This window comes from Cariama cristata, unplaced genomic scaffold (assembly GCF_000690535.1).
Source record: "Cariama cristata isolate BGI_N322 unplaced genomic scaffold, ASM69053v1 scaffold4815, whole genome shotgun sequence".
Taxonomy (NCBI): Eukaryota; Metazoa; Chordata; class Aves; order Cariamiformes; family Cariamidae; genus Cariama; species Cariama cristata.
This window is the reverse complement of record NW_009618014.1, coordinates 5002-18807: the sequence shown is the minus strand read 5'-3', so window position 1 is coordinate 18807 and position 13806 is coordinate 5002. Positions and strand designations below refer to the sequence as shown.

The 13806-nt window shown below is 39.3% G+C and overlaps 1 protein-coding gene across 1 annotated transcript; it reads right to left on the bottom strand.

Annotated features, from left to right (window-relative positions):
- Nucleotides 1-1142: 1142 nt before the first annotated feature.
- TRUB1 (TruB pseudouridine (psi) synthase family member 1) lies at nucleotides 1143-12331 on the bottom strand. The gene is given in 6 exon segments (XM_009700689.1): nucleotides 1143-1357; nucleotides 2790-2846; nucleotides 3959-4089; nucleotides 5272-5344; nucleotides 11370-11485; nucleotides 12219-12331. Coding segments are annotated over 6 exon segments (705 nt in total).
- Between the last annotated feature and the right edge of the window lie 1475 nt (nucleotides 12332-13806).

Genomic DNA, 13806 nt, shown 5'->3' with positions numbered 1-13806 from the left:
GGAAAACAGACCTGCTACTGACTTGTATGGAGATACATAGGGAAGTCCTTTTAGGATAGTCCATTACACACATGGAAACAAACTAGGGTGCCTTTTTAGCATTCTCAAATCACTATTTTTTAGTCCTTTTGAAAATCCCAAGGGAAGCTGTGGTGAGAAATAATCAGTGCAATCAAATTCTGTTGACTACATGAACTGTGGAACAGGCCCTCACCACCCTAGTGAATTAAAATGGCTTCAGCAAGGATCCTTGATGATGGATCCCTCTGTTGCCCATATAACTAGTCAGGACCAAATCAGTCAAAGCCCAGAAGCACATCAGCCTTCTACCCAAGCCGCAGGAGACAGCTCAAGCAATACACAGATGGAAAAAGTAAATTCCATAAGCACTACGAAGGGCAGAACAGTTAACTATACTTTAAATTATAGATGATCACCAACTGGGACATTATACCAGAATAAGATCTGTACACCTGTAATGATGACTGCACTCCTTAGAGCACTTGTTATCAAACACTTATCTTTGGGGATTGTTTATACTTAAAACTATTCACTTACACTGATATTTCAGACTTAACATAAACTATTAGCACCTACATTTAGTGCATTATGGATTACTGACGGAAAAAAAAAATTTGGGCAGGAAAAACTACAGTAAAGTGGACATATCCTGAAATGGATTTCAAGAAAGCAAATTGCCACACTACATTCTTGTATCCTTCAAGCTATGACAGTCTTGTTACCATGGTATTTCAGGATTTGATTACCAGCTGTAAAGAAAAAAAACCAGACTTTTTTTTTGAGCATATTTATCAAATCTTAATGTTTATAATTTTTTATTGAGGAATTAGCAACAACAGTTATATTGCACCCTACAAGTTCTTTAAAAGTTTATGAAGATTTGACATCAGCGGCAGATCCATTTACAGTGTGCAAGAAGGAAAATAAACAGATCAGGAATCAGCAAGCACTGGATATTTTCAGTGCATGTTCTAAACCCAGAAAACAAAAGAACCATTTTTCTTGCACTGCAGATTGTCACCCTCCCAGTACAGACTTGTAGATTTACACAGGAGGTAAGACAATCCCAACCCAATCTTAAAATGTCTCAATCATGCAGTCTTTTTCCTTGACCCAACCTATCACTTATCTTCACAGCTCACAGCAGTTTCACTAGGATGCTCTGTCTTCAATTTTTTATGGGATGGCTCTCCCGGGAGAAGAGACGTGCAATGCTCTAAGGATCGTGCAATTTCATCAATCGTCCATTTGTCTTCATAAAGGGCATGCTCCTCTAGCGTAAATGGCCCGTGTTTCGTTCGGGTCAGCTCTTGCATAGTGGCACAGGTAGAGAGTTCTACAGTAAAGGAGAAAAGAGGATTCAGAAAAAAGTGCATGGTCAAGTTTAACTACTTGCAACTCACTTAAAACGTATTTTTCCATGTAGCCTTCTACATTATTCTGCTTTGTTTGAGAAGGAAGTTAATGCGGAATTATCAATGTCCTGGTTTGGCTAAAACAGGACTATCACTCATTTATATCTTCTCAAATTTGAGCCAAGGAATTCCTTTGATTTCAATAGATCTCCAGTGTAGCAAAGAATTCAAAAATCTGACAGAAAGTTGTCACAGAAGTTGTCAAAAGGTTTTCCAGATTTAAATCAGAATGGAAAGAGAGGAAATAATGACACAAGGTGTAAGCAGAACATTCTGTATTCACAAGGGACTTAGAAGACCATGTACTAATTTTCCAACACTTTTGAGGGCTTAGCACTTCTTGTTTTCAAGAAGGATTTTTGACATTTTTATCCTGTGCCACCTATCACTATAACATAAACTAAGATAAGGAAAAATAAAAAATATAAACAAATGCTCTGCTATGTTAAATAAATACCAGTAGGATAGAATCACATAACAAGGGGCTACAAAATGTAACAGCAACCAGAGCTGACTTGTAAGTGCACAGGTATACTAAAATATTCTCCTCCATCTTTTCTGATGCAGGAAGATTTTTACTGCGTTTTAAATTTTTTAAAAGAAACCAGCTGAGGACAGACTTTATCCTGGTTTGTCATTAAAGGACTAAACATAAGCCAGTATGCTCAGAAGGCAGCAACAGAAAGAGAATCTTCGACTTGCCTAAGCACAAATAACAACATTGAAATTCATAGGGTTATCCCACATCACTTGCTTTCTTGATCTGCAAATGTACCATTTAAAAAAAATTTGAAATGGATTATCTGTTCTCCACCATGCAGTTTGATAGATATAGAGCACAAGACAAATAACCCTGTGGGAAAGCAAAACCATTCACAGTTCAGGTAAAGGAGAAAGAAAACACTAGAAAAATCATCACAAATGTAGAAGTCTTTCCCACAGATATGGTTTATTATGTGCATGGTAATGTTCTGTGCAATCTGTTTTCAAAATGTGATGAATAATGTTTAAAAAGACAGTATCTTTCTTCTTCTTCTCATCCTTAATCTAAGTTATCTTTAACATATGGAGGAGGAAAAAAAAATATCCCCACCTTGCCTTGTATTATTTTGCTGAGTGCTATTACTTGCTCCATTTTTATCCCCCAGCCCCCAAGGTTCCCTGGCAATTATTTAGCCTTCATTCCCCCATGCTCCCAAGGAAAATACCTTAGTATATAAAACCAAGTGATAGCATTACAATTCCGCAAAATAACACATAGCTCTAGTTACTGGAGATATACAAAATGACAATTTTTTCCCATAAACAGACACATTAATTCCTTAAACTGTCACGGGTTTTTTTCATGCCTACCTTTGCCAATGTCACTGACCAGGCTTCTGACATAAAAGCCACCACCACATTCAACATCTGGAATGTTAATAGTGACATGGTAAATTGTCAGTGCAAAGTGAAATCTACTTTACATAGAAACCATGCCCCCACATAAATGTAAAAATGCGCTAAGCAAACAACCCAGTGATAAAATATTTATAGGATGCAACATCAATTATTCATCCTGTAACATATGTGCGGGTGAGATTGCTAAGCTAGACAGGATGGAAAGCAAATACAATGGCAACTGAACTCACTCACTAGAAATTAAGTACTTGCTGTGGTATGTTAACACATGCCTCAGTCCTATTCATTTTAAAGGTTTCAGAAGGTTGTTTCATGTTTCTAACGATGAAAGCAAGTTATTTCAAGTATAGTCTAAACTGACTATCAATGCTGTTAAGATACTGCACACAGGCAGCTCCAACAAAATTTTAAAATTCACCTTTAACTTACCCTGCTTTCTCAGCCTTTCCCTTCCCCCTCTGTCAGTGATAGCTGCTAGTCACCCAGCCATAAAGTAAGGGCTGGAGTAACACAGCACTGAGTTCTGTCACTCATATTGCTCGTTATATAACAACTGGTCCATCAGAGGACTATGGGTCAACTAGGCAGCTGACCAATGCAAGACATTATCTTGACCTTACACTAGCATCAAACATTTACAATAGCCTTTTTGGTTTATTTATTAATGTGCTTCTCAATGTACTACCCAAGTTTCTTCACGTATGACAGAAGAAAGGATAAGATCCTGCCTCCTCAAGCGACAAAAGGCCTGACAGTAACTGATAGTGGTCCTTGCTGCGCCCTGGAGAGATACCAGCAGGGCATCTGCGTAAAAGAATGGGCAAAGCAGACCTGAGAAAAGAGAAATGAGCTGGAGGTTGCAAAATCATGGACAGATGCAAATAATCCCCTGACCAGCCTCTCAGAATTTTCCCTCACAGAAAGATTACATATAATCAGCTTAAGTTAAAACCAAAATACGGTGCTTTTACTGCAAAGTGAAAGTCTCTGCACATGGGCTTGCACCAAAATAAGTAGCTGAGGGAAATGAAACCCATTTCATTATCTTAGTCTCATTCTGAGTGTAAATAAACACTAACAAGCTGGGAGCATCATTCTGTGTTATAATCTTTGGCCTTTACCCAGTGTGTTTTTTTACTGTTGGAGAGAGAGGCTGTACACTCTTACTGGCCGAGCAGGCTTTGCTTCAACTGCTTCTCCTCTCTTCATCAGAGTTGATAGCCTTTCTCCATCCTTCTTCAAAGCAGAATAGCTGATCAGATAGAACATGAAAATGCGTGTCATATGGCTGTAACAGAACAAGCTTCCCATTCTCCAGATCCTGTTACTATTGTACTACAGTAGCATACATTTTACCCTCCTAATCCTCTCCAAGTGCTCACAAAAAAGCCAAACCAAACCAAAAAAACCCAAACGTAAACTAGCAAGTGCATCTGAAATCTCTTGGACACAGAATCATCTCATTCGCCAGTAGCTATATAAACTGGAAAACAAGAGATGGTCCTGTATTTATCTCTTGCTGTACAGATTTAAAAGTCTTTCATCACTCAATTTGTAGTTTATGAAAACAAAGGGTTTCTATAAGGGGTCCAACATTTGCAGCTGCCTCTAACACACTGTCTCTCAGAAGTCTGCAGGGCATACTCTGTTTCACCGTTATGCTGAGCTGAGCACTGGGAGCCGTTCAGGCAACTCCTGTAATTCTGCCTTGCACCTTTGCTCGTCTCACACCAGGGTCTTCCCTGAACAGCAAGTGTCGAGTTATGTAGCCTTGTTCTAGGGCGTTTAGGGGACCACTATAGAATAAATTATCAGAGGGCAATTTGAAATAGGGCACATGAAGCAGAACACCTACTGAATTACTGACCTTACAAGGCTCATATTGGAAAACCACAGTAACCGACCCATTGCAAATGCAAAGGAAAGCATGTTAGCTTAAATCACCATAAAAGCCATCTGTCACAAGCTAAGTGCTTGCACATTGCCAGCTACTACAGCTCACCTGACTAGAAGAAATTTGCTAAGCTACGGAAGCTCAGTCACTAATCACTCATTCATACTCTAGGTTTTCAGAAAACTAATTCAAAGTCATTGAAGGCACTTCCACAACGGTGTCAGAAAGCCTCCTCTTACCCCACAACTAAAATTAAAGACTTGGAGCTTTGCGTTCTTATTGGAAGACAGGATAGAAGCCATGAAGTCCTGCAAAGCTGTTTAAGACTGCTTTATTACTTTACATTTACCTAAAAAACCTACAGACTCTAGGTCACCATGTGTGCTCGATGTTCGAATGTGCATGACCTGCAGTTGCAAATGTTAAACTCGCAAGACTGCCTTGCCTCTATCCTCTTGCCAAAACGTGTCTTTTTATTTCTGAGAGAATTCTGTTGGCAAGTCCCAACAGCTGAACGCAACTGAATATTGTGGAACTTACAGTGGAGGAACCTGCATTATGTCCCCTGTGAACTTTTGCAGCACATTTTCAAGATCTCCTTTTGTTATCTGGTCTGTAGAAAGAAAACAGTAAGTACTTTAGCATTGATTATTCACATGGCACTAATGGCATCAATCACATTCTGCAAACATACAAAGAATGGTTCCCTCTCGTCTGAATTTAGTTTGGGTGAAAAACACCAAAGAAAAGAGATAAAAAACAGAATGTAAGTAGGAGTGTGAATTATCACAAAGAGAGTGGAACAAACTGTCCAAGGTGATTAAGACAGTCTGGACGCTTTCAGAAGGGCAGAAATCCCAATATACACAGTTTTCTTTTGCTATTTCTCTCTCTTGGGACTGCAAATTCATTTTTCTTGGGAACTATGCAAAAAACTATAAAATTTGTCCTATTCTAATTTTTGTTAAAGGAGCAAAAAGAATAAAATGCTCATCTAACCTTGGCAACTTCTCTTTAAGAGTTCCTAACTGCAGGGAAAAATACAACAGATTATTAGAGAACAAAAGCATTGTGGTTTTCTAGTGAAGAAAAAGTCTGCATCTGGAACAACACATCAAATTTCCATATCAAACAACTAACCTGCAAATGCACACCAGGGTATTGTTATATATTAAGTAAGGCAATTTTACTGAAGAAATCCTGTAAAAGAAAGATAGCTGCTTTAGGCAATCTACTCTTTTAAGGGTACACATACACATCTGATCCACTTTTATTAGAAGGCTATAACCTAAGTAGCTGATTGCATTGGTCCCTTTGAAATACTATTCAATAAAGATGACATTCATCCCTAATTTGTTTACGGAGTACAAACATAAGATCTGTAATCACAATGCACTGCAGTGCATTTCTGCTGTCTAGGACTTTAATTGAATATAACTTACGAGAAACAGAACTAGTAGTGTCACCCTGCTAAGTCAACAACATCCTGGAACATAAACCAACCAAATTTATTTTTTGAGCCTTCATTATCTTTTGGAACAGACCTTTACTTGCAAACCTTACAAAACAGATGTAGTTCATGATGTAGAGTAAAAAAGACGAGGTTTCTTTCCACAGCAGCTCACTTTTGCAAAGCACACTTTGCAGCCTCAAGAGCAGATGCTGTCCCTAGGCCCCAGCAGCCATCTCAAGAAGTGTCATTAACAGCAAGGTTGCAAGGCACAAAAGTCAGTGAGCAATGCTGAGAAAGACCAATGTATATCAGAATACAGGGTAGGAGCAATGAAATCAATTCTAGAAGTAAGTCTGGATCTTCTGCTGAAGAGCCGCTTACGTGATTATTTCAATCTTCTGTTTGCATTGCTCTAGTTTACCAACATATCACAACAAAACTACACCGTGGAAGGTCAGCATGACCCAGCTCTACGTTGGTGATCCTGTCAGCCTTCTTGTGAACCCCAGGTTGCTACAGGCTAGAATTTAGTATTTAAGATCTAAGCATAAGTGTCACTTGGGGTTCTCTTTCAATTTTTACCCCATAAACTGTATTTGTGGCTGGGGCATTTAATGAGACACCTGAGTTCAGCTCCTGCTCTGATCTCATATTCCCCCAAGGGAGAGGTTACATCTAGCCTCTGAGGAAATCACTCATGCTATAGGCAATCTCTGTCTCAGCAAAAAAAAAAAATTCCCCATGTGAGGAATGATATATTAAGCCATTAACAAACTTGTGTGGTGTGTTATCTAAGTAAATACTTACAGATGAGTTTGCTAAGATCTAGAATAAATCGTATTTGTCTTCTGCGACACATCATGGCACAAGCTAGCAAGTATTACATTTTGAAAACCTAAACCCATGTGCTTTTCTATTTTTTTTTTTTTTTCAGTATGCACTACCTTTGTGTTAATGGACTGTACTGGATTCTTGCCCTCTCCTAGAACAACACAGAAGCTGGTGGAGCTTTCATCCAGCTCTCAGTCATAAAGAATACTCTATTAATCTTGTCTCATACAGTTTCAGTGTGTTTAAACTGTGTGTTTGTCCCAGGCATCAGTTTGGACTCATGGCTCTGCAGGGCTCTGTGAACCAGCTCCTTCACCACCTCTCAGCTCCCACAGCTGTTACATCCACAGCCTAGGTAGGGGGGAATGCAGTCCTGCTGCCCAGAACTGTTTCCCTTCAGGTCCTTGGCCCACAGGTCTCCCTCACATGGCTGTGGGCTTGGGTTTAGTAGGTTAACAGCTTGTCTGGTCAGCAAGTTTAGGTCAGCATTTGGACTCAACCCTCCATCAAGCATGAAAGAAGAGCACATCCATAACGGCTAATTAGCATCAACAGTCCCAAAACTTTCCCCTTTTGACCTCCCTTCACTCCCTGAGAGTAAGGGGTTGAGCAATGTTTCAGGAGGACACATTTGGCACTGCCCTTGCTACCAAGGGTTAGCCTATTCCTCCCAACATCCTCATCGCAAATACCACATATCCTCATCTGCTATATCACAGACTATGAATTTGTGCTAGAAGCTGGACTTCAACTGCAGCTCTGCGTCCTTCCAGGGAAGGGTGTGGAGGCTGACACTGTTTCACAACGCTTTCAGTGAGGATTGTCAAGGTTTGGCCCATGGGGTAATTGCATCCAGTCCCCAAGAATAACAAAAACCTTAGCTTAGAATAAAATGATTGTACCTGCTCTGTGAGTACACTATTTGGAATACATTCAATTCAACTGTTTTCTAAATTTTTTCCAAGCCCTTAGACTGACAGTGTGGTTATGTGATTTCTGCACAGGCTATGCATCTTCCAGTGGACAATTCCCTACGATTCTACCAGCATCCCGAAGTACCCAAAACTTCTGGCCTCCAACACTTCTAAAAACATTCAGTATAACCCTATTAGCTTCTAACATGAAAATTTTAAAGAACAGTTGTGCTTCTGAACATTAGTGACTGGTGATTGATTTTCCTGCTATAATCGTAAAGGAAGTTAAATAAAGTTACCAAACCAAAAGGCACCAGTTGTGCCACAACCTCAAGAAGCCTCCACTGAAGGGTGATACTGCCCTGCGCTTGTTAACAAACTACACCAAAACAGAACACAAGAATTATCCAAGACAGTCTAAGAGAACTACAGCAGATGACGTTGACTCAATCTGGCCCAGCACAAATTATTTGCAAACAGACAAGCAGAATGCTCAAAGGACTACTTTTTTCCAATTATTTGGGTAGCTCTATTAAACATATATTTCAGCATAATCAGCAGAGACCTACAGAAAATCCTCATGAATTTTGTTCTCCATGTCTGGATATAGTCTGTGGGCAGCTGGGAGGAAGTGGGTTTCAGAATGCACGTTCCTGTGCATAGTTACAAACATCAAAAAAGGGCTACAAACATTAATGTGCTCAAGAAAGCATCAGAGGAACGCTAAATGCTGCTTGCTTCCAAAGTCAGCATCTGATAGCCTGGGAGCAGTATGAAACCATAACCTAATTTCACGTGGAAATGCAAACTTGTTGTCCGAAAAGAAACAAACGACAAACTATATCAAGTTCAGGAAGGGTTAAACCCAAGGAGCTCTCTTCAGTACATCCTTTCATTGCTACTAACTGTAATACACAACAGTTTGCTTTCTAAACTGCTGTCTAGGGACATTTTTGAGGACTAAAATATAACACTTTCTTATAGTTAATATAGCAGACAACTTTCTGCAGGCGCTTTCACCTGTGGTCCAATGCAGTCATTCAAGAAGAGTTTTATATATCATGCAATCTGGTTTAGCGTCCTTTCTCTGCACTAAGGCCCAATCCTGGATGCTGCTGGCACTTCAGGATTTATGTTCCATAGTCGATGTTCTGCTTCTCCCAGGATCCTTGTAGGCGTCAGAGGAAAGCTGAAATTCAGCTCAAATATCTGGGCTGTCTGCTCTTGGACTACCAATTAGGTTTAGGGATTAGGGATGTTGGGCCACCCAGAGTATCCTGCAGAAAACCAAGCTGCTTTGGAGAAGACACAGGAAAAAATGAGAAATATCTACTTTGTTAGAAGAGGAGGAAGGAAGGAAATACAAAATATGTAGGTAGCACAGAGAAAAAGAAGGACCATAGAATCGTTATGGTTGGAAGAGACCTCAAAGATCAAGCCCAACCTTCTACCCAACACCACCATGCCCACTAAACCATGCCTCCAAGTGCCACATCTAAACATTTTTTGAACACCTCCAGGGATGGTGACTCCACCACCTCCCTGGGGAGCTCGTTCCAATGCTTAACAACTCTTACAGTAAAGAAATTCTTCCTAATATCCAACTTGAACCTCCCCTGGCGCAACTTGAGACCTTTTCCTCTTGTCCTATCGCTAGTTACCGGGGAGAAGAGACCAACAAGGAATATGCATGTTCTCTCTTTCTTCTTTCCAAAGAATTAAACTCTGACCGATTTGCACCAACATGGAAAGCAACTGAGATCAATTTCATGACCATTCCTTTCAGCTGTCAGCTTCAGCAAAAGGAAACTTTGTCCAGCACCCAAAACTGCACTGCCCCAACAATGCCAATACTGCCCTTCATAAGACCGCATGATGAACTGTACCATGCAACTGACCTCAATTTAAAAAGTTAAGCAACTCAAAAAAAGGGGTTATTTTTAACCCAAATCAGTTCCCCAAGCACAGTTTAACAGAAAGCTAAACCACTACATCAGAGGAGGTGGTGCAGAGGTAGGAACTACTATAACAAGAACTGCCAGTGAAAGAAACGCACATGAAAACAACACTCTCAATTCTGTCTGCAGAGAACAATACAAAATAAAAAAGCAAAACTAGTGTTTCAAGAAACAGATTTTTTTTTTTAAATAAATTGACCACGGGAGTTGCATCTACTTAAAATGATATTTTACAGTTTATATGTGAGTGACTATCTACAATGAATACTACTACTCGGTGCAGCAGAACTACAACATTCCACTTTCTGAGAGGTATACATAAAAACCAAGAAAGTGTTCTCTCCAACCATAGTGAAGTGTGGGCAGATCTAACACCATGTGGATGCTCAGTCCTTCAGAAGCTTAGAGAGACTTAGAACTTGATCCTGAAGCAGAAGCAAATGATCCAACATCTCTGAATAACATTTCCTAGTAAATAATACTATTTAGAATGATAAACCAAGTTCATGCGGATGAGAAACTCACACTTGCCTGCCTCACGCAAAAAGAAAAACTGCAAAAGAAAGGGGATTGGTGGCGAGAGGTAGAATCTAGGCTACCTTTTTCCTCATGCTATTAAAAAAAGGATAATTTACTTCATGTACCTACTACCAGGTACCACCAACAATGTGGGACTTGTAGAGTTGCTAAGCAACCAGTTACCTATTGTTTGTTTGGGTTTTTGGGGGTTTTTTTTGTTTTGTTTTATTTTGGCTTTTTGGTGGTTTTTTTTCCCCCCCCAGGTTGTGAAAGAACTAATGGCAAATACATTTGGTGTGTCCCCGGTTAGTTCTACGGTGCTTCTAAGATGCTCTGAGTATTGTGGAATGTCCACTCCAACAAAGCCACAGTTAGGATTAATTCTGAAGCCTTCAACTCTTGCACTGTGCTCTGTGGGTCAGAAAAGTTCATTTATTAAAGTTGCCAGGACACAGACTGCAAGCAAGAGCAAGATTTGGTAGGTGAACATACGTAGAAAGTAGTTTATGCCATCCTCATTTTATGTTCAGCAGTCTGTAGTTAAAGGCGTGTCCTAGAGGGAAGATCTAAGTGCTTTATTTCTCCACTGGCCTTGAAGGATGTTACTAAAAGAGCACTCATGGGACTACACACTGAGAGAGGAAAATTTTACCGGACATAGCACATCATTTGTCAGCCTGTCAAAGATTTAAAATGACACAGTCCTGCCCAATTCTATTTTCTCCCTCCTAATCTAATGCCTGGTTTGTTTTTTTTCCAACAGAAATGAACACTTGCACTGGACATAATTGCATGAAGCTGGTCTGAATTATATGGGCACTGAAGTTGAAGATGAAATAATCTTAGTTTGATTTCACATTTAAACTTAATTGTCAGAGTCCCAAACATCTCTTCCGCTTTCCTATGATAGAGACCATTTATGCCTTCAAATTACATCAAGTATATAGATACATTTATGCTTACCATAAGGTTTTTCTTCAGTTACTTTTCCTGTAGCATCTAATGTATCAGTAGCTTTGCCCAGTAGTCCAATGGCAGTATACTTCTGGGAAGGAAAAAGAGAGATTATTGAGTCAAGTCTTCAACATTGTGGGGTTTTGGTTTTTTTTTTCTTTTTTTTAAATAAAGACTGCAACTACCAAGTACTTCCAATCAGGATGAGAACAATACTATCCGAATAGTCAATCCAGCAACTTTGGGTAAGCAAAAGTAAAGATGAAAAGACATGGAACTAAACAAAAAGTAAATCCTGCATTACATGCACCTATGATTTCAGTTTTAGAAACCGCAGGAAGAAGCAACATGGAATCTAATTTTTACTATAAATACATCGATACCACAAAGAAAATACTAGGGTGATAAAATCAAAGTCTCTGTGGGGTGTCATATGTCACTGTTGAAGCAAGGCACATAGAGTACCTTTCAGATACAATTTTTCTATTCCTTCACAATTTGAGAAAGAAAGAAAGAAAAATAAAAAGGAAAAAAGACACAAAGACCTTTACTTGTGAAAGCAAAACACCCACTTCCAAGGCAAAGCATTACAACAGTTCTGCCATGAAATGTAGTAATATGCCATAGCCTAAAGCTGGAGTTTTGAACATCTGGAATCTAGTAAGGACTCTGTGATCAGCGCAACGAGTGCAAGACCACTGAGTGACATCTCTGCTCATCATAGGTTCACCAAATATTTCGGTTTCAAGGCTCTTCAGGGTTCTTCTCCAAAGTATTCTTCATTGTATGTGTTTGTAGCTTGCAAGAAGGAATTAACCTGTTCCCAGGCCAGTAGCTCTTGTTCTTATTGCATTTCACCTGATATCCTCATTTTTCCCCATTTCTACCCTAAGTACAGCCAGGCTGTGGGTATATGGCAGAATCTGCTGAAGCTGACAGAAGGCTTCCTTCTCATGAACCAGCTGCCCCATGCCTTTTCACAAGGCTGCCAACATATGAAGACTCACTCTGTAACATGAGTTTGGGTCAAGTTTGGAGATACCTTCAGGTACTAAAACCTGTGGTTTGACCCACTGCCTATCCCATTCCATTTCCCTCAGCCCTGTGCAAGTCCAGAGGCCTTCAAGGTAAAGCATTTACATAGCCTGAGAGAGAAGAATCAAGGTGTTCCATACCCCTGATTCCCAGTCAGGTTTCAATAAACTTACTCCCAACTGAGCTAATACAAATTTGAACCAAGTCATAAAAGGATGTATGTTCTAGGAGTTGGTTGACCAAATTCTACTGGAACATATCCAAACAGGCATAAGCACTAATATTTTACTCTTTGATGCAATGCATCCTTTTTCATGTACTTGCAAAGTACAAACAAGCTCAAGTAATAATAGTGTGGGCATATAAATCACACCTACAAAATGGGACTACTAAGATATGCCTTGATTTTGTTCCATGTGACAACCTGCCACTTCAATGTATTTCTTCAACCAACTGCCATGTTTTTTTTTTAGTCAGACAAAAGGCAGTGGAGTGCAGACTTTAATATAAAAATAACTGTATTCTTTGCTTATCACATTAAAGCTACTTTTTCCCTAAATATGCAGTTGTCTGAATCCCCTGATAATTCTGCAAAATTAGGCATTTTAAAATCAAATTCTTGAAGTTCACATACTTTTGGAATGCATGGAAAAGAAACGAAAGGAAGGATGGATGAAGGCTGCTCCACAACAAATATTTCAATAAACTTTGAAGTACGTTATCTGCTTTTAGGACCATAAAATTGCTTGCTTTCCAAGACATTTAATGAGCTAGTTCTTAACATTTAACAGCATAGCTAGAAAGAGACACTATTCAGCACCTATTCTAGAGGTTAATAAAAACATTTGAGCAGATCTTCATAATCCTACCGTGATGAATGATCTTAGTGGTTCAGTAAAACTCCAAACCTTAAAGTTTGAAACCTCACATACTGTCTTCAGACGTTTCCAAATCAAAGGACTGATACTACTTCAGTTTGAATTGCTTTCTTCCTCTTAATTCTGCTTTTGGCTACCTTGCTTCAGGCTGACTGTTACAATAACACGTTATATTTGACCTACCAGCAACAGAGAGAGAGTATCATCTGTTTATATGTAAACACAAACTGCATGAACAATCCAAATCTCAACACTTCTCCTTTAATTTCTGCAAAAAGGACAAAAAGTCATTCAATTTGTAAGAAGAGTATCCTTAAAAATTAGTCCCAAATCCCCATTCCTTACAGGAGCCTTTAAAGAGTCACAAAAGACTCAAGCCAGTAATGCAATTATCCATAAAGAAGGCTATAACAGGTCAGGAAATTAGGAATTACAGTTGGTTTATGATCAGTCTCTGGAGTGCCCTTGGGTATCTACAATTATATATATCATAATTCTTACTAGCCATTTAATAGGGTTTACTTCCCCTTTGT